The sequence below is a fragment of the Eleutherodactylus coqui genome, chromosome 3, assembly GCF_035609145.1.
Source record: "Eleutherodactylus coqui strain aEleCoq1 chromosome 3, aEleCoq1.hap1, whole genome shotgun sequence".
Lineage (NCBI taxonomy): Eukaryota > Metazoa > Chordata > Amphibia > Anura > Eleutherodactylidae > Eleutherodactylus > Eleutherodactylus coqui.
In genome coordinates, this window is record NC_089839.1 from 156187605 (window position 1) to 156214838 (window position 27234).

General features: G+C 44.2%; 2 protein-coding genes across 3 annotated transcripts in view; one reads left to right on the top strand and one right to left on the bottom strand.

The window, feature by feature from the left end:
• CENPP (centromere protein P) overlaps window positions 1-6707 on the bottom strand; it is a 277456-nt gene extending 270749 nt beyond the window's left edge. The window contains exon 1 of the mRNA XM_066596426.1: window positions 6601-6707. The gene's annotated coding sequence lies outside the window, so the exon portion shown is untranslated. The remainder of the gene's footprint in view (window positions 1-6600) is intronic.
• Window positions 6708-7065: 358 nt separating this feature from the next.
• The window catches only part of NOL8 (nucleolar protein 8), a 46050-nt gene continuing 25881 nt past the window's right edge, over window positions 7066-27234 (top strand). Inside the window, exons 1-8 of one of the 2 annotated variants that reach the window (XM_066596416.1) lie at window positions 7066-7122; window positions 12601-12763; window positions 18878-18940; window positions 19058-19136; window positions 19559-19709; window positions 21761-21829; window positions 22824-24686; window positions 25201-25308. In XM_066596416.1, coding sequence (XP_066452513.1) covers window positions 12631-12763; window positions 18878-18940; window positions 19058-19136; window positions 19559-19709; window positions 21761-21829; window positions 22824-24686; window positions 25201-25308 — 2466 coding nt within the window. In that variant the 5' untranslated portion in view covers window positions 7066-7122; window positions 12601-12630. Of the gene's footprint in view, window positions 7123-12290; window positions 12386-12600; window positions 12764-18877; window positions 18941-19057; window positions 19137-19558; window positions 19710-21760; window positions 21830-22823; window positions 24687-25200; window positions 25309-27234 lie in introns of those variants that run through there. The other variant, XM_066596417.1, reaches the window with a different exon arrangement.

Here is a 27234-nt window from a genome sequence, read left to right on the forward strand (position 1 = left end):
TGCGGTTGAAACTAAATGACGAACAAGAAGTTCACGATTCTTGTCCATCATTGGCTCACGTTTAAACTGTACTATTATTGTTCAGTTTCGCTCATTTAAACAATTTTCTAAACGATCATTCTGTGTGAACGAAGCATAACTGGGGCATCTGTGAGAGCATCCTCCTAGTATGGCATTGGTCCCTCTGACAGCTGGGCTGGGGTCGCCAGCGATTGCAGGGTCCCATACAGGAATCAACACTGCCTCTTCCTCTCTTCTATCATAGCTCCTTAAGTGCTATGTAGCCTGTAAAAGAAGGCAGAAGTGGGTAAAACCAGCTCGTCGTCTTTAGGTCATCGGCTGTCTCCGACGCTTGAGAGCGCGAGCTGCTCCTGCTAGATTGCCGGAGCCAAAGCTTTAATCTCGTGCCTTATCTTTCAATGGTGCAGGATTAAAGACGTGGACCAAGCGACGTATATTTATGGCACTTGGTCCTTAATGGTTAAATTAGAAGTTATTACATTTCGGGTTAAAACTCTTCATCAGACTAGAAATCTACACAAAAAAATACATAATCAGTACAGTTGTAAGAGATACAATCAACCGGCAAGAGCAATGCATGTCAGCAGCAAACTCATTAGAGGAAACAAATGAAACATCTTTGATACTGTATTTTTACTATATGCTCCTATAGGGCATCTATACTTCCCTTTTTTAAGAAGCCCTTTTTGCTAATATACATTTATAGTACTGAGCCTATTATTGATAACATGCATTATTACGGTCGTTCCAAGGTGGTTATACAGTCATCCATATTCCCAGTCATTTGGTGACCTCTAGTGGCCAAAACTAAAGCAGATCGAGTATGGTGTCCTGTGAGATAGAAAAAAAAGGTTATACAGCCTTAAAATGAAGAAAAACTGAATACTCGCCTATCTTGAAGGCTCACTGCCCAGCGCTGTAGCCCTGACGCACGGAACCCAGAAGAAGCTGCAGGCGATCACGTGCCGCACATTGTGCGTGACCACTCAGCCACTCACAGGCTCTTAAGGCTGCTGAATCCTGCGTGTGGCTGAGCGGTGACATGCACAATGAACGTGACCGCTTCTCCCGGGTTTCGAGCAGTAGGCATTGTGGTTGCAGCGCTGGACGGGAATATGCCGGGATGGGTGAGTATTCAATTTTTCTTTATTTTAAGGCCTTATAACCTTTTTTATTTTAGATCTCCCAGAAACCCCTTTTAAGGCCGCTCTCACACAGGCTGTTTTTACAGCATTTAAGCACAGTGTTTAAAATGCCACGCTATACATGGATTGTGGATTGCTTTTTGCGGGCCCTACAGGCTTAGGCTGTCTGTCCACGGGCGTTTTTGGATTGCGTTCCCCGCGGTGATAATCCGGCCGTGGGGAACGCAATGCACACTTTCCATAGCATTGCTAGGGAAAGCGCAGCCCCCCTGTCCACGAGCGGAAAATCATAGCAATTCGCCACTCACGACCGGCAAATCGCAGCATGCTGTGAATTGCGGCAATTCTCCGAGGTCAGCCTATCTGTCAGATAGGCTGACAGCGGAGAACCGTCTGCAGGCTCCTGCTCCCAGGCGGCGGCAGCTCCCACGGCGGAGATCTGCCGCGAGATACAACGCCCGTGGACAGGCAGCCTAAGGGTAAGGGTTAGTTTTTTCTTAGTCTTACATAAGCAGCATTGACATCTAATAACATAAGGCTAAGAAGAAAACTACCCCTCACCCTAAGCATGCAGGGCCCGCAAAAAGCAAAGTACACGCTGCAGCCATCAGTGTGACCGGAGCAGTCGTCGCCCGTTACATCTAGAGGCTCCGTCCTGCCCGCTGCCTCTGTGCTGTGTCCCGCAAGGTGGCTGTCAGGTCGGTGCCTGCCGCCGCCTCTGTGTTTGGTGAACACCGCTCCCCCTGCATCTGGAGGCTCCGTCCCGGCCGCTGCCTCTGTGCTCTCAGGTCAGTGCTGGCCACCGCCTCTGTGCAGCGTGGCCGCCACTCCCCCGCTCACAGCTCCCAAATTTTGCAGCAGTCCGCTGGTCGGCACTTCGGCCATTAGGGGGGGGGGGGGGGAGGGGGGAGTGCAGCACTTGTTGGCCGCCGCCGCTAAAGCCGCTTCACGACGCTTTGCAGTCTCCGCTGCCAAGGCTGCCCTGCGCTTCATCACTGAGTGGGGTTCCTTCTTCTGGGGCATGAGCGAGGAAGTCCCTTGCTGCTGCGGCGACCGCTGTATGGCTTCGACTGGTGTATGCTTTCAGAAGAAATCCTTAGTGGCCTTCCAGGCCAAGCCGCTCTGCAGCCAATCAGGTACAGGGGGCTTCACCCCCCTGTCAATCTTGACTCCACCAGGACTTCCTGGTGGCGTCAAGATAGAATAATACCCTGTAAAAGCCCTAAAATAAACCCTATCTGCATTAAAAAAATAAATAATCAAAGTGCTAACAAGCACTTGTTCATCAATACGTGTGTGTGAGGTACATGTAGAGCTTGACAACACCTGTGATGTCAGGTACCGAATCTTAGCTCCGCCCCTTGATCACATGACAGTGACGTCATCACAGGTCTGTTATCCTCCTTCTGCACTGAATGAGGAATTATGGGCGGACTACATCTCCCACAAATCCCTGCGGCCTCAGTTGCAATGGATACAGCAGTATTCAGTTTGGCAGTTTGTATGTCGCCAGACAGCTGCACACCTGTGTGGAGACTCCAATAAATGACATCTCACAAATGTCCACATACATAGCTGGCAGTGTACATTGACCAACAACATTGAAGCATAGTACTTCATCATCTTCACATCTGAACGTGACATCATGTCATCTCAAGTGCTAATGCCACCAACACCAGTCCAGCCTTCATCTAATCGTCAACCGTTGTCCAGTGTTGAATCAACTGTCGCTGTCGTGCAACCATGTCACCACAGAGGGTTCAATGCTGCTGAACCTAATGCAGCTTAGATGACAGAGCAACAAGCCACGACGTCACCTCAGTCACCAGCTGAAGTTTGTACATCTCGTGCAGCAGATATGTGAAAGCTACAAGCGAGCATGTCTCCTCAGCCAGCAGCTGAAGTTCGTAAATCATGTGCAGCGCATAGGCGAAAGCTACGTAGCAGAGCTGTGTGTGATGTGCATGTAGCAGAGCCGCGGTGCTCGAGAACCAATCACAGCCAGAGCTTCCCGCAGGTGGGGAATTTAAAACTCCGATTCAGGAAGGGCTGGCAGAAGACTAAAGACAAGTGCCAGGCCTGAAGAGACACGCACCGGAACTGACAAGAACTGATAGGTGATATATTATTTTTCTTTTTTTTTTATGCAGCCAGGGCTTATTTTCGGGGTAGGTCTTTCATTTCAACCCTCCTCCCACACCCACCCCGAAAATCCCAGCAAATGAGTGCTACAAAGACCTATGCGATGTCATGATATTGCCATGAGAAAACACAGCGATATCACACAGAACACAGATGCGATATTTTGCAATTTTCTCGTGGCGATATTGTGTCGCCGTGTGGCAGCAGCCTAAAACAGACACTTTCAGCGTTATACTGAACCAACACCATAGACTTAGACATGCAGTATGTGGAGGTAGCATAGAGTTGGGAGGAAAGGTTCTGCGACTGCAGCTTTTTGTGCCATCAGCATCACATGAGCGGCGTGCAGCAAGACATTTAAGAATAGTGGTTTATGTAAAGAGACAAGTTCTGAGTGACTTCTGTAGCCGAGAGGGAATGGATCGTGTTTGTGAAAAGCTCATACAAAAACATTTGTATCAAAAAACTCATTCACAGGAGTAGATGCAATTTTGGCCTGTGTAAAACGCACTGTTTTCACTCCATGTATGTGTGGTTTTTTTATGTCCATGTTGCATCTGTATTCAATGTGTTTTTTGCGGGCACAAAAAAAAAAAAATGCCCATGACAAGGCCCAATGATGTCACTTTTTCCCACTGTCTCCTGGCAATGAAGTGAAAATGTATGCAACATCTGTTTTCACAGCCTTTTTCTTTTTACACTCCCATTGCATCCATTGTCGGACCAGCATAGGATATGCATGTCTGAATACACCCATTTAATTCAATGGGTCTGTATTCAGTCAGTAAAAATTACGTATGGTACATGGACAGAAAATGCACTTGTAGGAGCAGACCTTAAGGCCAGCTTCACGCGGCAAGAAAATTGCGTGAGACTTGTGCACTGCGAGCCGCAAATATCTGAACCCTACTCTTTTGAATGGAGTCATACTCATGTGTCGTTATCCTGCATGGCACCGTGATGTGGGCAAGAAACAAATCACAGCATGTTCTATCTTTCTGCGTGATCTCACACTGCAGCCTACTGTCCTCAATGGGAAAACTCTGCGATCCTCTGCCACAGCTGTCACAGCCGCGCCGGATGTTATGGGGCTGTGATTCACGGCCTGATATCGCCCTCACTATCCTTCTGAAAACCCCTGGATGTGAGGTGTTCTCACAGGGAAACAGCCTCCCATCCCTGCAGGGCTGAAGGAATCCCCTGCTGCTGTCACAGCCACGCATGGGATCGCAATGTTCTCCCATGGTTTTCAATGAGGCCGGCGCTGCTGCCACCGAACGCATTGAAAACAATGGGCGATATCGCAAAAAGAACGGACATGCTACAATTTTTTTTCATGCAGCATCGCAAGAGTGAAAATATCGCAAATTAGTATGAAACCATTGAAATTCATTGGAATTATAATCGTGCGTTTTCACTCACTCTCGCATCACGAGAAAATCGCCCATTTTTATTGTCGAGGAGCTCTAAGGCTGGGTTCGCATGGGGCAGATTTTCTGAGAATCTGCTGTTTTTTTTCCCAACACGGAATTTTTGAATGTACCTCAAGCAAGCAAAATCAGCAGACCAGTTTACCTTGGTTTTTGTTACGTTTTTTTATGCGAAATTTCTGCGGTTTATCTGCAGGCTCTGAGGAGCGTCTACAACCGCAGCTGTACGTAGTTATTGACTTGTTTCCCATACAAATCCAGCCGCGGCTCTGCAGTATTTACTGCATCAAAATGACTACATGCAGAATTTCCTGCGTAAATATCAGACTTCCATTGAGGTTCTATGGAACAAAGACAGCCGCGGAAACGTCATTACGATTGACATGCTGCGGCTCGGAAAGATGCGCCGTAACATTTCCGCACAGAAGGTGCACGTAAAATAACCGCTACGTGGGAAACAGATTTTCCCAAAACTCATTTCCTTTGGCTTGCACTGCAAACGCAGCGGATTTTCCGTGCGGCAGGACCGCGCTGAGAAACAGCAGCAAATCCGCGGTAAATCTGCCCTGTGTGAACCCAGCCTAAGGGCGAGAAAATCACGCGATTCTGATGCAGATTTAGAAACCAATGACTTACAATGGTTTGCTTCCCATTAGTGATTTTTTTTCCCCTCTTCTGATTTTGCGAGAGTTGCGTTGTGATTTTTTTATTTTTTATTTTTTTTAAACTTTTGTGATAGAAAAAAAAAAAACACACACTTTTATCGCCGGCGGCAGCATTGCGAGTCTGTTCTAAGAAAAAAAGAATCGCTGACGTTCAAAATCGAGGGAACAAACACGTTATTTTACCGTAAGTTTCTCGTGGCAACATCGCGACTGCCCGTGTGAAACTAGCCTGAGGCAGACATACCTAGACAAATCCTATTTTGGATCTAGTAACAGGACTCTAGAAGGGTGGAGTCTTCCTATAGGAACCCTGGAAGTGAGGTTTGTGCCCTCATCCAAGAACTGGCGTCTTGTGGCACCTAGAGCGATGGTGGCATTTCCTTCCATGTTGCCACCCTATGCCCAGGACTAGAAGCTACCGGACATGTCTGTAGATTTGCCCCTTCCGGTGGTCTCCTCTCCTTATACATGCCCAACCATTCTGCGTTGCTCTTACCTGTGATTGTATCTCTTGTGCTGTGCACATGTCCGCATGAGGCATCCTGCTCTGCAGCCTAGTTCTGTGTCTTTGGCCGCGCTCACACAGGGGCTTTTTACCGCCGCACTCTGAACGCTGCGGAAATTTTCGTAAAGACTCCCATCGATTTCAATGGGGCCGTGCAGACCTGCGCTCGATTGCGGCATTTTGTAACACTGCGGTTTTCGAGTGCTGTCTGCCCTATTTTGCCGCGTTTCACGCTTTTTTAACGCACCTCATCACAATGATGGAGTGCGTTAAAAAACGCTGTTGGATGCAGTAACCTGTGTCCAAGAACAGCAGTAAAAGGCCTCAAAGAAATGCAGAAAGCGATGTTGGGTGGATCCAAGATTAATTACTAATTAAAGGGGTTTTCTGGGACTTAAAAAAAAGGTTAAACTGCCTTTAAATAATAATACAAACATATTATATTTATCTATGCACCTGTCCCCGTCGCATAGAACATGGAAACAGCAGAGGGTGGTCACGTGCCGTTCCACTATTGTTTTCTTTGAACGGCACGTGACTCCTCTATGTGCCCGCCCACTGCTTCCCCCCGGGTTCCCGGCGGAGCGCTGGGGCTGAAGCTGTGCGGCGGGAACAGAAGAGTGTAGGCCGTCTGTGGAGCTTCTTCAGTATTAAGCCTGCCGAGGCCCCAGCAGGTCCCCACCGCTACTTACCTCACCAGCCTCCTAGTCTTCAAACCAAGCGCGCCTTTACTGCGTGCAGCGGGCTGTACCATCATAGTGCAGGGGGGGGGGGACACGCGCCCTTCTTACTTCGAAAACAGACACTGACAACATATGTTTTCTATAGAGGGAAAGGAACGAAATAGGAACAAGCTATAATATCTACAATAGCTGCTCTGTTATCAAAACCATATGTTAAAAGTAAGCCTGTTGCCCCTACAGACTCGGAGCGAATAGTTTGCTCCATTGCGCTTCAACTTTAAGCTTCCGTTCCGGTCTCTTCGCTCGGGACTAACTGTAAATAAAAGGCTTTGAGAGTCTATCTGCGTGTCATCAGTTGTTCCGACCATAAGACATAAAAGTAAACGAAGCAAAACCTTTAGGTAAAGAGAGGAGTGGGTGGTGGTGGTATTTTTTACTCCGGAACCTCTGTGTACGGTACTTGTTTCCAGTGAGACCTCATTTTTCTGTACACAGAAGTGCAATGTGAGTGTTCCAGTGTGTCTGTGCTCGGTGAGTGATGGCTTCTACATTCCCGTGTCCTGCCAGAGCTCCTGCCTGGCCTCATCCTCCATCCTGTATACAGGCAGCAGTAGGCCAGGCTCACACGAGCGTCTTACCGCGGCGTCCTCCTGCGTATCGCCACGTATCTCCCGCATGCTGTCGTGCACAGTCTTCCTGGTTTCACTTTTTTTTTTCTTTGAATTTCCCGCTCTGATGCTTAGCGATGTGGCGTATAAATCCCGCACGGACACAATGTAATTGTATATGTGCAGCGTTTACTACGCCCCTATAGAGAACAGAAGGGCTCTACTGCGCGCCAAACTAGAACAACCACCAGTGTAACAGCGGAAAGCAATGTATTTGAATTGTGTCAATGTACCGCAGTAAAACGCACTAGTAATACGCTGCAGTGAGCCGGGCCTAAGGCTGCCTGTCCACGGGCGTTCTATGGAAAAGGCTCCTGGGCGGCAGAGATCCGCCGTGGGATACCGCAACGCCCGTGAGCAGGCAGCCTTATGAGCCTCATGTGGCGCAGAGTGTAAGCTCTCGCTCATGACCTGAAAGTTCAAACCCTGAATGGGTCAGGTAGCTGGCTTAAGTTCGACTCAACCTTCCATCTTTCCGAGGGCGGTTTATGGATAAATGTACAATACCATCAGGTGGAAACTACAAACCGTATTTGTCAGACTGTTCAATATTAGGTTAGAGCAAAATGGCGCCTTTTGGCTGCAACACCGTTGTCACAGCTGTAGATGGCCTTGTGACATCACATGATAGCAGAAATTAATCTGGTCGGTTTGGGCTCACTAATTCATGTGAGTGCAGCTTTTCAATTTCTTGTGGGTCCCAGCGCGACCACATTGTATTTTGTTACAAAGTTGCGTGGCCACTGTGATCGCCATCCTGCATTGCATCACATTATGATGTAACGCAACCACAGTGACTTTCATCTTAAGCCGTACACGGCTGTGCAAGGTGTGTGCCACTGCGACCGCTCTGTAGTTTTATATTTAAGGGAACGTTTACATGTATTGGGATTTGGCATGGATTTTCTACAGCAGAAAATCTGGCTCGCCACTTCTGTTGAAAGGGTGAAATCGGCTGCAGATCTGCACCAAAGTCCACAACAATCTACAGTAAGGCTGGGTTCACACAGGGCGGATTTGCTGCGGTTTTGCCATAGAAAAAATGCTTCTGCGGCAAAACCGCTTCAAAGGTTAATTTTGGCTTGCGGAAAAATCCGCATGCTTTTTTTCCGTAGTGTTTTTTGCTTTTTGACGCGTATTTTGGTGCAGGTTTGGCTGCGTCCATAGAGGTCTGTGGACAAAAAACGCCGTGGAAAGGACAGAAGAATGGACATGCTGCATCTTTGAAAACCGCGCCGCAGTTTCCTTACCGCACGGCGGCTGTGCGGAAAAAATCCGCCCTGTAAGAACAGCTTTTTGGCAAAACTCATTTGTGCTGCGTTGCACTGCAAACGCAGCGGTTTTGCCGCAGTGCGGATATGCAACGGCAATCCGCGGCAAAACAGCAGCAAATCCGCCCTGTGTGAACCCAGGCTAATAGTGCAGATTATCTGCTGTAGAAAATCATCAGCTATTCGCTACATGTACTTGAAGGCTACATTCACAGAAAGGTGGATTTGAACTCCATTTTTTTGAATGAAGTCTTACACATGAGCGATGCTTGCCCTCCACAATGATGCTGCGAGGTGAAAAACATCCCTGCATGTCTTCTTTTTTTGTGTCCCTCGGAATGCATCGCCCATTGTTTTCAATGGGACAGTCAACCGCATCGCATGTCGTGTGATGTTTCCTATTGAGATCAATGTGAATCGCTCGTGTCGGAGGATCGGAATTTCAGATGAGCGATATTAGGCGTGTTTGCATGGAAAGCGCCTTGCGTCCGCAGGTAAAACACACATTGACAAGCGTGATACTGGATGCCCGTGTGAATGTAGCCTAAGGTTTGGTTCACAACAGCAGTATATATTTTATTTATTTGGCTCCATCATAAGAGCCCAACAATAAAAACAGCGGTAATGCCAGAGCGGCACTTCACTGACGCAGATGAAACCTGAGAGACCTTAGAGGGGTCTATCGGGCTGTTGTTTAGCTTTCCAGCATGGTCTTGCAATAGTAAAGCATGCTGTGCCTTTCCATCCACATTTTTATGCTGAATCTGCATTGGAGCCTCCAACACATATGAGCCGAGCAAAATCAGACCTCTAAGCAGTCATGCGGCAGGAAGTCATGCATGTTTTTTGGTCATGTAACCACAGTTGGTATGCAGCCCTAGCCTTATTGAATGACAGTATATGTTAAGTATCCTTAGTATTGTTTCTCTATGGATTGTCTTAACGAAAGTTGTAACACTTTAAAGTTGTCCCTTCACATGCACTGACATACATTTTTGGCCTGTTTCACATAGACTACAAAAATTGCACAATTTTGTATGTGAAGTCCTTGGTTTCCAGTGTTTTTTTTTTCCAGGCTACAAATGTGAAAGACCCCATTGGAAACCTTGGGGTTCACATACATGCGTTTTGTAGTGATGTTGCATCGCTACAAAATTGTGCAGTTTTGTAGCCCGTGTGAAAGAGGCCTTAGTATATGTCGCTAATCCCTACATCATTCTAATTTAGTATTTAAGACTTAAAAATATGTCCATCTGGTTCAGCCTATTACCCCCACACTCCCCAATGTTGATCTAGAAGATAAAAAAAATTCCTTCCTGACTCCAGTCGGAATAATCCTGAGATCACCAACCCTTCTAAAGTAATTAGTGATATAACATGTAATGTTACACTCAACAAAGGTGTCCAGGCTCCTCTTGTACTCTTTTAGTGAGTTCCCCATCACCATATCCTGAGGCAGAGAGTTCCATAGTCTCGCTGCTCTTACAGTAAAGAACCTCCTTATATGTTATGTAGCAATCTTTTTTCCTCTAGACGTAGAGGGCGCACCCTTGTCTCAGTCCTGGATATAAATAGATGATGGGAGAGATCTCTGTACTGACCCCTGATATATCTATACATAGTTTATTAGAGCATCCCCTTGTTACAGTCCTTGGTATAAATAGATGATGGGAGAGATCTCTGTATTGTCCCCTGATATATCTATACATAGTTATTAGAGTGCCCCCTTGTTACAGTCCTGGGTATAATAGATGATAGGAGAGATCTCTGTATTGTCCCCTGATATATTTATACATAGTTATTAAGTTGCCCCTCAGCCCTCTTTTTTCTTTTTTCTAAACTAAATAACACCAATTTTGTTAACCTCTCTGGGTATTGTAGTCTGCCCATCCCATTTATTAATTCAGTTGCCCGCCTTTGTCCTATTTGCCTTGGCAGCAGCTGCCTGACACTGGTTGCTCCAGTTAAGCTTGCAGTTAAGTAAAGTCCTTTTCCATGTCAGTGTTCCCCAGTGATTTCCCCTTTAGTGTGTAATGGTAACATGTAATTTCCTCTGCCGTGTGCAGAAGCTTACATTTATCAGTGTTAGGCCGGCTGCACACGGCCGTGACGGGCTCCGCCGCGGCGCCCCCCAGAGACCCCTAAACTTACCTGCGGATCCGGCGTCCTCGCTCCCGTGTGACACGCCGCAGCGTCATGTGACACACCGGCCACGTCACATGACACGCCCACCGCGTCACATGACGCGGCGGTAGGCGGAGAGGCGATTTCACGCTATCTTCCGCTGTGCTACAGCGAAAGATAGCGTGAACGGACGGCTTCCATTGACTGCAATGGAAGCAGTCAGCGCATACACCCGCGGCATGCTCTATAATAGAGCATGCCGCGGGTAAGGACGGGTGATTTCACGGTGCTATAGAACCTAATAGCTGCGGGCAACGCTGCAGAAATCCGTCCGTGAGAAGGAGCCCTTAAACCTCATTTGTCACTTTTCTGCCCCCATCTTACCCAGATCCTCTTGCAATCTCCTTGTCTCCTCTCTAGTGTTAATAACATTACATAGTTTTGTGTAATCTGCAAATATTAATATTTTACTGAACAATCCTTCTACCAGGTCATTAATAAATATATTAAAAAGAATAGGGCCCAATACTGCCCCCTGTGTTACCCTACTAGTAACGGTGACCCCTCCAATACTGCCCCATGTGATCCCCACTAGTAAAAGTGACCCAATCACTTATATACTCAAGTATAAGCTGAGTTTTTCAGCACATTTTTTTGCAATCCTCACCTCTTAGCTGGCATCTGTGTCCCCGGCGGTGCGGCGAGCTGCTGCAGACTTCTCTCCGCTGTCATCTCCCTGGCTCTGTTTTGAATTCCCCTGCCGTCAGCTCTGTGTACCACTGACGAGGGCTCTGTGCAGCCGATACGCGTCTGGTTAGAGATGGGTACACCTGGCAATTTTAAATATGACTAAATAAAGGAGGATTACAAATTTTACTCTGCAAGCAAGCGTGGATGACACTTTTTCCTGCATGGAATTCTCTGTTGTTTAAAGCCCAGGACCGGGGGCAGGTGAACCCGTTTGAGCAAGCAGTGGATCGTGAGATATATGAAGTGAGCAAGCTGACAGCACAGCACACCAGATTCAAGTGTTTGTTCTTTGTAACTAAGTGCTGTGATTGGATCGAGCACCAGCCAATCACAGCTGGCTTTCGATCATTCACAGCCATTCAAACTTTTATGGGATTTGCAAGTTTTGGCTTCCCAGTTTGTATCCGGATAGTTAAAGGTCCCCGTAATAATGACCTCATTGTAATTTGCAGCTTCGTCTACTAGCCTCAGTAATAGACTTTCAGTGGCTCATAAAGTTATCTCCTATACTGTGGCTAGAGGATACGTTTATAACTTGGCATAACCCTTTCTAACTGGTGAATGAGCCAGCGCTCCTTCATCGGCTGATAGCATCTTCTGTGCAGCCACAAATCCATTGTTCTTGGCAGCACATCTGTACATGCAAAATGGATGGTTTTGCATGAGGCTTGATTAAGGCACTATAGTCACAGAAACGCATTGCATAGACTATACTGACAGCTATGTTTTGGGGTTGATAATTGGGCCCATATACAAGCTTGCCAATCTGTGACTATTTGTTATGTTCTATGTATTTTTAACCCCTGCTGGTGGGGACATTAAATAATTTAGATATCAATCTCTTAGAGTTTTTTAACGCTGCCGAGGCAGTGCTATTTTTCTTCTGGATTTCTGGGATAACTTTGATATCGATAAGCACACCTGGACTCTACAGTTGCTGAGCGGGTAGTTCCCTAACCAGGGGTCCCCACTCTGTGCCAGGTAAGTCGCCCATTTATTTTCCAGCAAATCCTGCTATACAAATAATCCATCTAGCGCTCTCCCATTTATATTATCTCAAGCTAGTGTTAGCAAGGCCAAAAAAGAGATGATAGCCGTGTTGTCAGCCCTGTAACCTCAGAACACAGCAAAATGTTCCTCTTACTGGGAATTTGGTACCTACTAGACAGGTCGAGTAGCACTTACAGTATGTTCAGTGTTTTTGTATTTTTAGACATCTCTGAACCATGGAGGCTACGCTAAAACGCTTATATGTGGGTGGCATCGGTCCATCTGTCTCTGATGCAGAACTTTCTGAAAGATTTGGGAGGTTTGGAAAGGTGGATGCAGTGGACATCATTTCTCGGAAAGATGATCAAGGTATGTAAAAAGACAGTCGTTGAGTGTTGTTTTAAACTGGAGCTAACGTGGGACTACCAAAGAGCATACCAACAAGAAGTCCTCAACAGGAGGACAACCACACTCTACCATGCATTATCTTTGCAGTGGTTTAATGGTGGTTCTGTATTTTTGAAAGGCCCTTTAAAAGAGGAGCTGTCAGGCCCTTTGACAATTGGGTTGGGCTACATACCTTAAAACTCCCGTCCCTGCTGATTCTTCTGATGTTTTTATCTTTATTGGAAGCAACTATAAAAGGGGAAATGTATTACTGGCTGCTGCTTCTTGCAGCAACATGAGTTGGTTGCTGAGGGTGTCTGGAGGAGGACTCGGGGCTATCAGCTCTTTGTCCTGGGTGCCAAATTATGAAATGCAGTTGTGTGTGATGGTGCAACCCCTTTAACTTGATAAGGGCCACGCATCATAAATGAATGGTGGGTGGTACTGGGCTCCTTCAAACTGGTGACAAAGTCACGCGATTTTGTCGCGTTGCAACAATGCTACAAATCGCATGCATGTGAAGCCCATGCTTTCCTATGGATTACTTTACATGTGCGATGTTTTGTAGCATGCAACAACCCAACACAAAAACCTTGTGGATCTGGCAATATGCCCACGACTCATGAGTTTTTGTAGCCGATGTTTCGCTATGGAGCCGCCTTCTCCAAATGTGAGTTTTGTGCGGTGTGATGCAACATTGACAGAAGGAAATCCTACTGTGAAAACCTAAACTAAGCCCTGGCTGCAGGGAAAAAAAAACCAAAACAAAACACATACATCACCTTAGAAGCGCTGTCTGACACTGCTGCACCTTCCTCCCTGTCCAATCACAGCCATTCATTGAGCTCTGGCTGTGATTGGCTAAGCGTCAGCCAATCACAGCCAGTGCTTCCAGGAGGCGGTGAATTTTCAATCCTCTGCCAGAAGAGATGAAGGAAAATGCCAGGAACCAAGAAGAAGCTGCAGCGGAACTCTGGACAGCGCTTCTAGGTGATGTATACTTTTTTTTTTTTCTTGTAGCTAGGGCTTATTTTTGGGGTAAGGCTTATACTGCAAAGTCGCGGTATCACTGTGAGAAACCACAGCGATATTCTACTGACCAGCGATGCAATAGTGCTGCGATTTTCTCGCGGCGATGTCGTGTCGCTCGTGTGAAGGAGGCCTAAATCCCACGCCATCATAAAAGTACGGTGCTGATTTAAAGCTCTTGCAGTTTAGCCAACATGTTGGAGAAGACGGAAGACCGCTTATGCCTCTCTTATGCATATGAAAGAGCCGGAGCAGGTGAGTCCGCGGTGCTTTCTGCGGGCGCTCGGGTCAGGTCCCGCTGCGAGAATTCTCGCAGCCAGATCCGACCCGGCCGTCTGCAGGCGGCCATAGGCTGCAACTCACTCTTGGTGACAAGGCCCCATCTTGGCAATAGTATTGCCTTTTGTTTCTCTGTTTTGGTAATAGTGTCCCAAAATGTATAATTTTTTTGTTTTACTACTCTAAAAAAATATATAAAACTTTAAAAGAAAAAAAAATTGCTTTTTGTTGCCACATCCTGACTCCCATAACGCCCCTTTTTTTTCTCTTGTTTTTGTATTTTTTGTTTTTTACATTTTTTTTTTTGAAGGGGGAGCTGTATTTTTTTTATTAATACCATTATGGCATACATACAACACTTTTGATCACTTTTTATAATTTTTTTCTTTCTTTGAGTGGCATGAACCCCATAAGTAATTTGACATGAGTTGTAAGCAGTTAAGCGGGCACGATTGAAGCTAGCTCTGATGATGGTCTTTGACAGCAGCTGTTAGCTGTAAGGAATCTGGTATGGAGTGAGTTCAGCTCTGAAGTCCACTCAATTCCCTTGCCCTGGTGACCCACGGTGGAGATATCCCTCAGAGATCTTTAAAACAACTCTCTGGTTCCAGAAAAACAAAGTTGGCCAAATTTTTTTCTCTTTACACTAGTATGCTTCCGTAGTCTAGGACACTACACAATGCTTTGATTGGCCAGTGCTGCCTGTGAGAGCACCATTGGCTGCTCAGAGGAGCATATGATGTCTTAGACTACCGATGCATACTAATGGACAGTGTGCACCAGGTTGTCAGAGAAGCAGCCTGACCGTCTTTATTTGTCCCGGACTGGTTGGTCGCTTTAAGGGATTAATGTGCTCTGTAGAGTTTTGAGGATTTTTTTTTTCTCTTCTTTTCAATTGTGGAAGGGGAAAAGAAACGTCAAGTGCACAATTTTGTAGTAGTCTTTTTTTTTTTTCTTGCTGCATTTTTGCGGCACTAGCTGTATGATAAAAATTAAGTATCTTTTCATTCTGTGGTCGATTTCCCACCCATTTTCTATTGAGTCTAAATAGAGGATGAGGATACTGGATCTCCACCCTGATGACTGGAGTCACACTTACATGGTTTCAGACTTCCTTTATCAGACTTGTGAGATGTTGACTACCTGAGACAGGTTTTTGGCAACTAACTTGATCCTGTCATGTACAGTAATATATTCGTTCTGGTCAGAAATTATTTCTTTCCTTCCTTTACTGCTTATTACACCAGTCACTTTGGACCCCCCAAATTTGTTTTAGTGTGCTTGTCAAGGAGCTCTGGCCACACCACACTCTAATTTTCTTGAAAGAAACTATTCTTAAGAGTTTGGTTTTTTTTTTAAGTCATCCCAGCAATCATCATTCCTGGGCTTTAACACTGGAATGATAATCGCTCAGTGAATGGAGGCGGAGCGCGCCGGAGATCACTGAATAATCGTTTGTCGCTGGCAGTGTTTACATGGAACAATTATCACTATCATCCGTTTCGCACAATCCAGCGAGAAGCTGAATGATAATCGTTCTGTGTGAATGGGCCCTTAGTCAGGAAAAGGGGTTTAACTAAAGGCTCAGGGGCCTGGGTGCAAAAGTTCAGCTGGGCCCCCCCACCTCCCTTTTCCCATTCCCCATACCCAAACTGCTTAGCATACAGCTGAAAAACAAATTTACATACATAATCTGCCCCCTGGCATAAGCTTCCAAACATAACGTATTTCCTGCACTATGTGAAAATTTGTTTATAGCCTCTTAGGCCAGGCTCACATGAACACATGATTACTGCGTATTACACTTGCGTCGTACGTGCATTTGATACGCGGTAGTTTGCTGGCGATCAAATACATTGCCATACGCAATTCCGCTCATATTTGTGAGTAGGAATTGTGTAATATGTGAGTGCAAAAAAGGAAACGGCATGTTCTAACTTGCACGCATTATGCGCAAGAAAGCCTATTCATTGACGCATAATCAGCGCCGCCCATATGTAGTTACATTGCGTATGGACAGCACGTATACGCAGCATTGTGAAGGCACGGTGCAGGAAACCTAAACTAAAAAAAACAGGTGGACGGGTATGACCACATGTGTGAGATATGCTGTAGAACACAGTACAATTTTGCTGCGATACACAGCGATAGAACAGGTCACTGGTGGCCCCACAGCGGTAAAATGCTGCGTGAGCCATGCAGCGTTTTACTCTTGTGGCCGAGTGAGCCCAGCGTTGGGCTGTATTCATGTTTTTTAGTGTATAATTAAAAAAAAAACGTTTAAAAACTACATGCGGTATTGAAAAACCACAAACTTTTTAAAGAAGCTGCATACACTATGAAAAAACTACATCTGGATTTAAAAAACACATGCTCTGTTGTTTTTAAACCACTTGCAGGTTTTTGATGCGTTTTTTAATTGTGTGCAATCATATACAAAAGATACTCAGGTTATACCAGCATGGTCTATATTACTATATACATGCTAGATAAAATAAAAATAAAATAAATCTTGGTATTTGTATAGCGCCAACTTATTCCGCAGCGCTTTCAGGTAATAATTACTTATTACTCCCCACCAAGCTGGGTTCTCATTTTACCGACCTCGGAAGGATGGAAGGCTGAGTCAACCTTGAGCCAGATACCTGAATCATGCGGGGATCGAACTTGCAGCCTTCAGGTCGTAGACGAGAGCTTACACTCTGCTCCACACTAGATATCACTATATACAGAGAGATGTATATACATCTCCTGTATACAGTGATAAAGCCGTGCTGTTCTAAGGATGGTTTCACTGCGTTGAATCCTCCGGCCAGAGGTTCGATCGCAGATCCAGCTAAAAAAAAAAGGAAGAAAAAGCGCAGTATGCAGTGCTTTTACGTCTATCCAAAAGTAAGGCAGCTGGGCAGAAAGCGGACAGACCCCGTTATAGTCAGTGGGGGTCTATCCGATGCTGTTCGGTTACGTCCAGAAAAAGAACCATTTGGTCGCGGGAATACCCCTTTCCTGCTCCCCGAATGGAACAGAAAAGTGGAATCCCCAATTCCCTGTACATAGTGATATATGCGGCATGCTGATATTATCTGGATATGTCCTGTATATAATTATATATGTACAGCTGGTATACGTTATACATTTTTTTTTTGTATATGGTGATATACCAGCATAGTCTATATCACTACATACAGGATGTATACCTACATATATAGTACATATATATATATATATATCACAGGAGCTGCTTCACTTTATTAAAAACCTGCAGAGGCAGACAGCAGCCGTGTGCTGACAGGACCTGTGATGATCAGAAAAGTAGTAGAGAGAAAGTGGCAGCATGCAAAAACCTCTTTAAAAAATCAAATTTTATTATCATAAAAAGGTAGGCTATGTTTTGGCCTTAGAAAGCCTTTTTCAAGCTTGGAATAATAAAATTTGATTTTTATTTTTTTTTTGCATGCTGCCACTTTCTACTACTTTTGTGTTTGACTACTGAGTCTTGAGGCTCAGGCTCCTTGTTGAGTGGCTTGCATTTTTTCACCTCACCCCTAGTGGGTACGGATTGAGTTCTGCTGGATAATTTTCCTTTAGGACCTGTGATGTCACCGTTATGTAACCCGCTCTTAGCTCCGTCATGTGATCACTCACCGAGTCTTTGCTCTGCTCCTTATTACATGACGGAGACCTCATCACAGATTCTAAAGCCGCAGAGGCAGATGACAAATGTATGTATCACAGCTGTGTGTGAGGTACCCAGCTTGATGGGGGGGGTTAATAAATAAAAATTACCTGAAAGCGCTCCCAAATAAGTTGGCACTATACAAATGACAAGTCCTCTCCCCTTCCCATGTAGCAGAGCTGTGTGTGACTCCCATGTAGCAGAGCTGTGTGTGGTGTGTGTGTGTGACTCTCAGGTAGCACAGCTGTGTGATAAGTGGCGCATTGTGCCACCAAAAACACTGGTACTATAATTTCCTAATAATTACTATTAATTATATATGTACAGCTGGTATAAGTTATACACTATTACATCCGGGACACACCTGGTTGTACCGCATGGTCCGCATACTCTGCTCTCATTTTCACTTTCAGTGCCCTGCCAGCTGAAACAATCACATGGCTCTCAGTGCAGTGACAGATTGCAGTTGTGATTAATTACAGCTCAGTGGAAGGGAGGGCCACGTGCCCGGGGATCTGCAGCGTTTAACTGGCTGCCAGCTCCCCGGGTAACGGTCCCTCCCCTCCGTGGGTGTCACCTGCAGCAGTATGCAAGTGGTAAGGAAAACGCATTGCATTGGATGAATGCTTGTCCCCAACCCTTATAATATCGGTCTGGCTGGTACATGCTATTATCCCATATGACAAAACTGTATATACAAATTGTTGGCTGTCCGCAGAAATTTTTTAAAGTTTGTTAATTTGAAATGATTCGTCCTTGACAATCACTTCTTTCGAATCTTCTTGATAACCTACACTGTGTATAGTCGTGTCTTTGTGTATCCAGAAATTCTCTCTTGTGTTTTTTTTTTTTTTCCCCTCCTTTTTTTCCATGTCTTAGGGGGCTTTCACACCTGCGTTGGGGGAACAGGAAAGGGGAATCCCTGCGGGTGAACGGAGAGAGTAGGCCATCTCTGACATCTATGTGCCCTAACATGAGACCATCCCTTTTAACTATAGCTTGTTTGCCTAATAGAAATAATGTCCTTAGCGGATGTCTGGTTGCCCACAATAAACCTTGTATTTCTGTGCTATTGTATAACTAGAATCATATTCCAGTTTTCTTGCTTTCAGGTAATCCTGTAAAGACATTTGCCTACTTGAACATTAATATTTCTGACGCAGACCTGAGAAAATGTAAGTTTCTTTATAATGTATTAACCTTTAAATATGTGGGGAACCCCGGAGCTGCGGCCTCTAATATCTGTAATGTCATTTATTCCATGAGCCTGCTGCATGTCATTTGTTTTATAGGTCTCTCTGTTCTAAATAAGACAAAATGGAAAGGAGGGGTATTACAGATAGAAATCGCCAAGGAGAGTTTCCTGCATAAGTAAGTGTTTACTTCAGTTCTGGGTAAATCCGTGCAAAGATGGGAAAATTGAAATAATCAATTACAGTATATCAATCCAATCACCATGCATTTGTAAGTCCTCGAGCAGACTGCAGGCTTCTGTTTTATAACAGCTTGTAGTTGTCGGTCCAGTAGACTGTGACTGCTAATGGATCTTCTTGCAAGTAACCAGAAACTGCCTACATCCCCGCATGTGTATTACCAGGGCTGTGCTGCTGTTAGATCGTTCGGATTACTAATTTATTCCACTAGGTACATGACATGTGTAAGCACACCAGTTATTGGAAACTAGACGTTTATGGCTTACGAACATGCTAGTCTGTGTGAAAAGACTTGGTTTTATATGTGAAGGATTGCATGGCCCAGTACATTTTGGGATTAGTATTTTATGTACTCTGCAGGCTGGAACAAGAGAGACAGGCAACCAAAGAGATGAGCACTAAGGAACAAAGCCACCCAAAAAATGACCTTTTGGAGTCTCTAGAAAAAGCTGGCATCACAGACTTTCAGATGAAAGCGGCCGTACCGGGCACCGAAGTGCCAAATCATAAGGCAGGTCATCTGTGAAATGTTAATATTCTTCCCTGTTCTTGCTGATATGCTAATATTATGTGTAATGACATTTTGCTGATTAAATTAGGCTCATTAGGCATTGATCAAAGTAAAAATAATATTTAGCTTGGGTGTCTTTTCAGTGAGCTGGATATATAGATAGATATAATATACACCACAGCTACAGGATAAAAACGGTCAAAGGCAATACAGTTTAGTTGGATACCTCATGGACGCAGGTTGATTGGATAGCAAATTAACAATTACCTACCATTTAACCCTTTCCAATCCAATTTGTATCCTGGTTTTCCTAGGGGGCTTACTCTTTTTCGGCCGTTATATAACGGCGCTATATGCTGGCTAAAGCCAGTACTGCATGAGGTGACACGTTGGATAGGCTCTGACAGCAGAGAGGCTGGCAATATACAGTAAGAGAACCCAGACGGGTGTCTTCCAACATCAGAGCTGTACAGCCTTAAATCGTAATGTCTTTAGAGGTCAGACAGAGGATTGGAAAGGGTTATAGCATTTTTGCCTGTTGAAGTTAATCCATTCTTTTGAATGGTAGTCATTGGCTGTCAAGCCCCAAATTAGCTGATGCTGCAGATGCTCAGCCTGTCCTTTTACTTTGCAGATATTTGTTAGACATTGGACTTAGATTTTGACCTGGCAAAAGACAAACTGCTGAAAGACTAGTTTAGATTCAAGGAGCTAGCAATGGAATATGTATGCAGAGTCCTTACAAGGAAGAACTGCTGGTCAGGAACATTACTAGTGACTGAGAATCAGTGTAAAGAACTTGCCATTTATCAACCTCCTGGACTGTAGTCCCACCTGCACTTTCAGTATTTGGCACGGGATAGGATATTGTATTTCACTTTTGGCGCCTAAAATCTGTAACCGGAGAAGTCTTTTATATTGTGGCTCCCTGAAGAGCGGGTCTAGAGGACTTGGACTTGTTTTAGGCACAACAAGTTTTTTTTTTTTATGTCCCCATATTGTGTGTTGAAAAATCTAGAAAAAAAAAACCAGCAAGTGCGCATTTTTTTTGGGGGGGGGGGGGGGGGGAGAGATTTTTTATAGAGTTCATGGTGCAGTAAAAACCAAGTTAACGTTTTTTTTTTCTGCAGGTCAGTATGATTACAGAAATATTAATTTTTAGGGGTTTTTTTTTGCTACTTTTACAAAATTAATCTTTTTAAATAAAAAGTTTGGTTTCCGTGGCCATATTTTGAGACCCATAAACTTTTTATTTGGGGCTGCGTGAGTTTTTTTTTTTGTTTTTTTTTGTGGGGGTAAGATGCACTTTTTATTAGTACCATTTTGAAGTACTTGTACGTTTTTTTTTATCACTTTTTATTACATTTTCTGGGAGACAAGCTCACAAAAAACCACCACTTCTGGTGGCATTATTGTATTTTTTTTACAGTGTTCACTGTGTTTAATAAATCTGATAATTTTAATAGTCAGCGTTCTATTGAGCTTTCATTCTAAGAGACTGACAACGCTGGATCCACATTACAACATAGAAATCTACAGTAATCCTCCTCAGGCCCCATCGGTCATGGCTAAGCAGTTGCCCGAACTGAGCTAGTGCTAAATAAACAGTATAGGCAAAAATTATTTATCTGCCAGACTCCACAAAGCTGGACTGAAATAGAAAATTCAGGTTTGCCGTGCAGTTTCCCTTAGAGTTTAAAATACTTTAATGAAACTGCACAAAACATGATTCAATAAGGGATCTTATAACAAGATTTGTCACCCTAATGCGAGTGTTTGCAGCAAGTAAAACAACAAGATTGCCCTTGTGTATCTCTCATTGTTTCAGTTGTTTTTGCATGACATCTGTTCTTTCCTCAGAGCTGCTTTGGAGAGCCAATCTCAACAGCGTACTTAAGAATGGTTTATTTGGAAGCCTTGGAAGATGTCTGAAGCAGCTGGGTTTTGTACCGCACTGCTCAGCTTAAGAAGCTTAATAAAAATGAAACTGACAGAAGATTACGTGTGAGACAAATTTGTGCTTTAATATATATATTTTCTTGTTCCTTTAGAACTGGGTGGTAAGCAAGTATGGAAGAGTCCTGCCTGTTCTCCATTTAAAGGGGAACAAACAAAGCAAGATATCCTTTTTTTTATAATTTAGCCATTTGACTTATGAAAATCCTCTCAGGTAGGCAGATTGATTTTAGGAGCTGGTTACACCACAGAAATGAACAGAATTTCATAGTCATGAATAGAGGAGCGTCAGAAGAAGCTCCAGTTGAAAAAAAAAGAGTATATATTTAAATCTCAAGACATATTTAAGTCTAAAGAAACTTTACATATATCAAAAAGGCAAGGGAAGAAATTTTTGATTTTAATTGGTGCAAAATGCCCTTTTCTCCACTTGTCAGCCACTTCTTCTTCTCCCACCCTGCAATGATCACTAACTTTCAATTCACTGCTAAATTTCATCTTGAGAAACAAGACTGATTTTTCAGCTCCCTGATGGATTGTGTTGCTTGCTGCCCATAGAAGTGTATCGAGAGGGAAGGAGGGGCCAGCTGAAGTGAGCGAGAGACACAGACTCGCAGACCCTACTGCTGATTCCCGCTATTGTTCTATCTCGTCCCAGTGCTGGGTTCACATCTAAACTGTTTCGTACTGCTGTATAAATCCCTCCATGTTGCTGTAGCATCAGAGGGTTTGCTGCAGAGAAATAGGTGAGCAGGATCTTCTCTGGTGCTGTTTTTGGAGATATAGCAACTTGTATCCACCTATCTTGAGCTGAACGTAGGATAAACCGACATTTAGAAACTGAGCCTATAGAAGGGAAAAACTGCTGTTAAATGTACAGTAGCTGTGAATCGTATGTCAGATATAGTGTTATTTCTTGAGCATACACATGAAAGCTTATTCTGAAGGTCATCTGGAACATGTAAGTTCTGTCTTACACACATTTGCAGTACAGGTCAATGCAGTCTGCTGTTTAATGTAAGCAGTAATTTTTTAGGCTGGTGGGTGGCTGCCTGTAGCATCGTCCATTGGGGCAGGATAGAATATTGGGAATTAATGACTATTACTGTTTTATCATATGTGTGTTTTGTATAGTAATTTTCCTTTACCATGGTGAACATCATAAAATATGACCCCTCTAAATATTGCCATAACCTTAAAAAACTAGACAACATTTCACTCGAGTCAACACCTGTATCCAAGCTGACTTGGCACCTAGATGGTGGTGATGATGATATAAGCAAAAAACGCAGGGGAGAATTTCCAGAATTTAAGAGTCCAGCAAAGAAGAGCAAAGTAAATTTGTATCTTAATACAAGTACAAATGATGAAAAGGGAAAAGGTGTCAGAACTCCTCCGACCACTCTCCAAAAGACTAAAGATACAATGGAGTCTCAACACAAAAGAGAGACCTTTCAGGACAAGAGCCGTGGTTATATGAGGAATAAAAGTGTTAATAGTATGTCTGATGAGGACTTTGACTCTGAAGAAGAACTTAGAGCTATTATTGAAAGAGAGAAAATGGTGGAAGGAAGTGGAAGACGTGCTGAAGACTCCAGTATAGAAGTTGTTGATGACTCTTTCACACCCAGTTACAAAACTCATTGGGCAGAGAAAATTGGAAACCACAATGATAGCACTAAAGATGACGATGAGTATTCATCAGCTGATACCGATGAGATCATCACAGTTGCAAAGACTACTCAGAATTGCAGTAATGGCAAGAAAAAAATGTCCAATGGTATAGCAAAGCAAAATAGTAATGTGGTCTCCACAAATGTGAACAACTCGAAATGCAGTGTGAATGATGAAGTTGAAGATAGGCGGGCTGAAGAAGATGATCAGAGTAATGACTCGGGCACAGAGGATGATAGCGATTCCTATTCAGATGACGAATATCAGTCCATGATGCAAAACTGCTACCGACTGGATCTGTCAATAGGAGACCTTGAGGCACTGGCTAAAGAAGCTGATGAATCTGACAGCACAGATAAAACTGATTCTGACCAGGAATATGGCTCTGCAGGTACTGATATTAGTATTGATGAATTAAAAAGTATGCAGCATGATACTGTAGGTCAACTAAATGGATCTGATGACAGGCGGACAACAAAAAAGAAATCAAATGAACACTCTAGAGCTCTGGAACCAGGTAACTCGGAAAGCAGTATGTCCCATTCAGAAAGTGAAAGCAGGTCCATGGAACATGAACTCTGTCAGGCTAATCTTGCCGTCGATAAATTAAAGTCTTTAGAAAAATCAGTTTCTACATCATCTGCAGATGATGGTGATGACACAATAGTTGTCACCAGTGCAGGTGATAAAGCATTGAATAAAACACAACAAATTACAAAAATCAACAAAGTAGCAGTTGGGAGTCCAAAGAAAAAGAAGGGTATCGAGCCAGAGGACATTGTAGCTTCTATTTTAGAAGATGATGATGATGATGATGATAGCTCAAATGATCAACCAAAGCGAAAGAAGAAAACAAAAAATCCTCCAATCAAACCTCCAGCCTTTAAGGGTTTGGGATCACTGATGTCCTCATTATCATGTTCTAAGGGGAAAGACGGCCCTGAATCTTCTTCTAAAACATGTAGTCAACCTACAACAATTGTGACTGCAAGCAATGAGAAAAAAGGAAACCGTACACCTAAAAGCAAAGTAAAGCAGGATTCCAAAAACCATGGTGAAAAAACTTCTAAACCAGTCAGGGAGACCCCAGCGAATCTCCAGCAGAGAAGTGAAATAGATGGCAGTAGTAGCAGCAGTAGTGATGAGTCTAGCGGTGGTGATGATACAAGTCCTACCACAACCCTAGTTGCTAAACCAAAAGTCCCCCAGAAGAGCAGCTCTAATGAGCAAATCAATGCAAAAGCTAAACAGCTTCAGGATAATCAGAAGCGGCTGGCAGCAATGGAAGAAAGGAGAAAAGAGCGGGAACAGCAAAAACAGACTATTCAAGGAGCTCTGCATAAACTGGTGAGGAAGCTCTGAAATTTTCTGTTATGTCCCTTTTAACGCCTGAAGGACATGGCCCTTGGAAAGTGCACAATGTGCACACATTTTACAAGCAAAGATAATCGCTCAAAAGATGGCTTTTGAGCGAATTTTGAGCGATAATCGTTGTGTGTAAAAGGGCATTTACTTCCAACGGTATCGAAGCTAATGGGAATACCACCAATGTCTGACCTTTGGGTATATGACTTCTGTAACCCCCAGTCATTGCAATCTGGCAACAGCACTCGAAAATCACTATGCCACTTCGCCTCTACTCACCATGAAAAGCTGAGTGGAGTCGGGGTGGCACAATCCTTTCCTAGCGCCATTGTCACTTTCTAGTAATTGTCAGGGGTCAGACCCCTGCTGTTTAAATATATTGAAGCAATATGCCACCAATATCTGTAGTGAGACACCCCAAGGGCAGACATAGCTCAAACACTACAAATTATGTTATAAAAGCAATGGGAAATCAATACTTTACCCTGCATTTCAGGACTCGCAACCTGCAAAGAAGAGCCAACACATTATGTTTAATTCTGAATCTGAGGAGGAAAGTGAGAAGGAAGAGGAGGCAAGCACAAGCAATGTACACGATGATAAGGTATGTTCTCTATCTCAGAAGTCGGCAAATATGCAATATATTCTGGGTAAAGTAGTGCAGGGCATACTTCATCTGCTTTGTGCATCAACCGGAGAAGCGGCGGTGAAAAGTCAGAGAACAGGGGACTCTTTAGAACCGCACTGTGAGAGGACACTCCCTATAACAGGTCCAAAATGCTTCTAACTCCCCTTCTTCTGTACTTCTGTACTTTATAGGTCTTACTAATATTTGCATTGCAAATATCAATACAGAGAGTTGTTTGTATGAAAAGGTCATAATCTAAAGTGGCCATTCCTCAGATACAACCAGATCAGATAAACTAAACTGATTCGTAAAACACTAAGCGTCAAATATACATAGGACTCAGATTTTAGGTTCAGATCTTAAGACAACAATGATAGTCCTACAAGACTAATTAGACAACAGAATCACAAGACTAATGCCTCATGTCCATGGGGAAAATCAGGCCCGCTACGGATTCTCCATGGAGAATCCGTAGCGGGTCCTTCCTGCCCCGCGGACATGAGGCATTAAAATAAGAATAAACTCGCCTGCTGCGTGCCGTGCGTGTCTTCCCTTCTTCGCGGCCGGATCTTCTTTCTTCGGCCCGGCAGATGTGCTGCGTGCCATGCGCATCCGCCGGGCCGAAGAATGAAGATCCTGCCACGAAGGAAGGAAGATCTGCATCGCCCAGAGCAGGTGAGTTTAATTCAGATGCGGGTCTCCTGCGGATCCGGACGGCTTCCATAGGCTTCAATAGAAGCCTGCGGGAGCCGTCTCCGCGGGAGGCCCGCACCTAAATGGAGCATGTCCATTTTTTTTCATGCTCCAGAATTTATTTTTTTATTCACTTTTATTGACCATCCGCGGGTATTTATCTACCCGCGGGTGGTCAATGCATCCCTATGTGGCGCGGATTCGCGTGCGGGTGATCCACTGCGGATTTTAATTTTTCTTTTCCCCGTGGACATGAGGCCTTAAGGCCCTTTGACAAGGGCCGACAGTCGTTTCAGCGACTACATGAGCACCGACGTCCCCGCTTAGGTCGTTAGCACTCGTGCAGTGCATTCAAACTGAAAGTCCTTCTTGTCAGCTTCTCGCTCTTTGCTCAGCACTTCTTATGGGAAGCGCTGTGTGGGAGCTTTCACACCGCACGAGAAGTCAGCTCAAACAATCACTAATGACAAGTGAGCGATAGTTTCGCTTTCACGCGTAACTATTATCGCTCACTTCCGGACGTTTGGACAAATTTTGAGCAATAATCGTTGCATGTAATTGGGCCATAATTCTTTAGGCAATGGTGATACTATGTCCAAATATTAACATGGTTCCAGCAAGTCGATAAGTTATCAAAACTTATACATTAAACATTCATGGCTGTTTGAATAGAAGATGGAGGGTTTCAAATAGACAATTACATTTTCACCACAACCATGCAGGCTTACAGCCTATTAATGACTCCACATACAATTCAGCTTGGTAGATTGCTCTGCACCTCACAAATGAACCGCACTGGTACTGCCACCCCACCCTGGCCACCCCAGCATTTAAAGCCAGACTTTATGCTGCAAAAATAAGAAGAACCGATAAATACAAGGTATTAGTTAATGTTTTGAGCAAAATCTGGTAGCCCACAAACTGAAATCCAGGATCCTCACTCTTGTGGGTCCCTACACTACACTTTGTCTGAAAGCAGGATTTGACAGCGGGAGAGAGACATTCTGCTTCTAATAACATAAATTAAAGAGAAAAGCAGAGTATATTCTGACAAGCCTCCTGGAAGAGACAGTGAGTCCTGCCTACTTTGCCCCCAGAGTCTGATAACTTTCTCTATACACACTGATACATTGATATGTCAGTCATCCTGTGTGGATGCGTCGTCGGGACTCCTGATGTGTGAACTAGTAGCCCTATCAGAATTTAGGC